The sequence below is a fragment of the Clupea harengus genome, chromosome 11 (assembly GCF_900700415.2).
Source record: "Clupea harengus chromosome 11, Ch_v2.0.2, whole genome shotgun sequence".
Classification (NCBI taxonomy): Eukaryota; Metazoa; Chordata; class Actinopteri; order Clupeiformes; family Clupeidae; genus Clupea; species Clupea harengus.
In genome coordinates, this window is record NC_045162.1 from 16,264,624 (window position 1) to 16,267,123 (window position 2,500).

General features: G+C 45.8%; 1 protein-coding gene across 2 annotated transcripts in view; it reads left to right on the forward strand.

Annotated features, from left to right (window-relative positions):
* ascc3 (activating signal cointegrator 1 complex subunit 3) overlaps positions 1 to 2,500 on the forward strand; it is a 170,337-nt gene that overhangs the window by 142,217 nt on the left and 25,620 nt on the right. For both annotated transcript variants that reach the window (XM_031575751.1, XM_031575753.1), the window contains exon 34: positions 2,015 to 2,126. In XM_031575751.1, coding sequence (XP_031431611.1) covers positions 2,015 to 2,126 — 112 coding nt within the window. The remainder of the gene's footprint in view (positions 1 to 2,014; positions 2,127 to 2,500) is intronic.

Here is a 2,500-nt window from a genome sequence, read left to right on the forward strand (position 1 = left end):
CCAAGCTGAGGTAAACTCCTCACAAACAGGCTGCTGGATTCAAATGCGGAGTGCCAGTCAGAGCACACACACACACACACACACACACACACACACACACACACACACAGAGATCCATCGTTTCTCACTCTCCCTAACAGTGGTGATGTATAGTGCCCTGTCCGCCCTCAGTGGCCCATGTCTGTCGTAGAGGCTGCTGCAGCACTATCTTAGAGCACTGCTGTGGGTTTTGAAGATGTCCGATGGTTTGGGTGAGGGGGTGGGGGACATGAATTACCCCTGCTCCCAATCAGTCGGGTACTAATACTCAAACACACACACACACACACACACACACACGCGCGCGCGCACACTTTTAACATGTGGGGTGATTTACTTTTTTTTTGTTGCTTTCTTTGTTTGAAAAATTGGGGTTAAGGTTTACTGCTCTGTGAGGATAACACCCCCTGTTCTCAACCAACCAGACACCATCACACACACGGAGAGACACACACACACACACATACGGTAATTATGGCCAGGCGCCATTGCTCCACCTGTTAACGGTGGTGTAAATATGCAGGCTGCACTGGCCATGCCTCCTCCTGACACCAGCCTGAGATTGCAGAGCAGTAAATTAGCCTGTCTGACAGCTCCATTTCAGCAGACACACACACACACACACACACACACACACACACACACACGACTGGCAGCCTTATGGCCACGGAAGGCCATTTCTTCAGTTTATTTATATTTGTGTGTGTGAGTGCTTGCGTGTGTCTTTTTGTGTGTGTGTTTGTGTGTCTGTATGTTTGTGTCTGTGTGTGTGTGTGTGTGTGTCTGTGTGTGTGTGTGCTTGCGTGCCGTTGTGTATTCTAGGAGTGTTCCCGGTGCTAAGCAGGGACATGGACCTTTCCATTTCTAATCTTTGAATGTTACTGTGTGTGTGTCCCTCTCCTTCTCCTTCCCTCTCAGATCCACACACACGTGCACACACACACACACACTCTACACTGGAACACATAGGAATAACACACACACACACAGAGGAATGTTGCCAGTCAATGGTGTAATGCAGAACACAGTTGTGTACTGCTCCGCTGTGTTTCATGTGGTAGCCCTTACAGAGGGTGGCTGGGCATGGAAGCCATTTCTTCTTAGCTGCATCGGAGTCTCATTAATATCTCCCCAACATGGGAATCATTTTGCCTTAAGGTTGTGTGTGTGTGTCTGTGTGTGTGTCTGTGTGTGTGTGTGCATGTGCAGTCGGTACTCTGTAGTCTGTGAGGTTTTTACAATAGGCTCTTGTGGTTTAGAATTGGTATGCACATCAAACGGCCGACTGAAGGCTGTTGGAGTGTTTCGTGTTGTTGTGTGCAACTGTTGGAAGTGATGCATGTCGTAGTGGGGTGTGAAACTCTGTGTTTCCGTGTGTGTGTGTGTGTGCGAGTGTGTGATGACAATCGTTATTGATGAGCAAGTTGTGAAAATGTCAGAAACAACAGAAAGACGAGTCGGGGAGGGAGGGGGGACGGGGAGGGGCTGTCCATCATCTGGCTGAAATTTACTAGTAAATCAATGTCCTGTAATAAAACAACACAGAAGAAGAGAAGGAGGAGAATGAACAGAACAAAGAAGAGAAGAGAAGAGAAGAGAAGAGAAGAGAAGCCATTAAAGCCTCCAGGGGCTCAGCCTTGCGCCCATCCTCTCTGGATCATCCTTCTGGCCTGTTCATCCCTCTCTCTGGGAAAAATATTTACCCGTGCTTTAAACACACACACACACACACACACACACTCACACACTGTACTTTCATTATGTGTGTGTGTGTGTGTGTGTGGAGGTGGGTTGGTCATTTGATTTGATTTGTAACAATCCAAAGCCTGAAAAGCATTACCTGTAGTTGATGCACCAAAGGGAACCAAATGTGTTAAATGTGTGAAGTGGGTGTGTGCATGTTCATGTGCATGTTCAGATGTAAAAGCATCTAATACTAATTCTAATTTCTTTCTCTCTCTGTTTCTTTTTGTAGCTATTATGAATTGGATGACACCAGCAGTGACACCATCAACAAATACTTGTCCAACCTGGTGGAGAGAAGCCTGCGTGATTTGGAGTGCTCCTACTGTATAGAGATTCAAGAGGTGTGTGTGTGTGTGTGTGTGTGTGTGTGTGTGTGTGTGTGTGTGTGTGTGTGTGTGTGTGTGTGTGTGACAAGTGACTCAAGGAAACATTTTCCCCAGATATCTTCACACTGCTTTTTGAGAGACACTGGATGGAGTTAGGGATGTGTATTGTGAGCTGAACTCTCTGGAGTGGAAGTTGGATGTAACTTTTAGCTCTGTGATTAACACATACAAGCACAAACATATAAACACACACTCCACTACTCATGCTGTTACATGTCAGGCTTGTATATTATTTGTATATTATTTAATGATAATGGATGTAGACAGAGTCCATTGACAGATGTTTTTATGTATTTTGACTGTCCCACATTAATATTGGACAGAAAGCC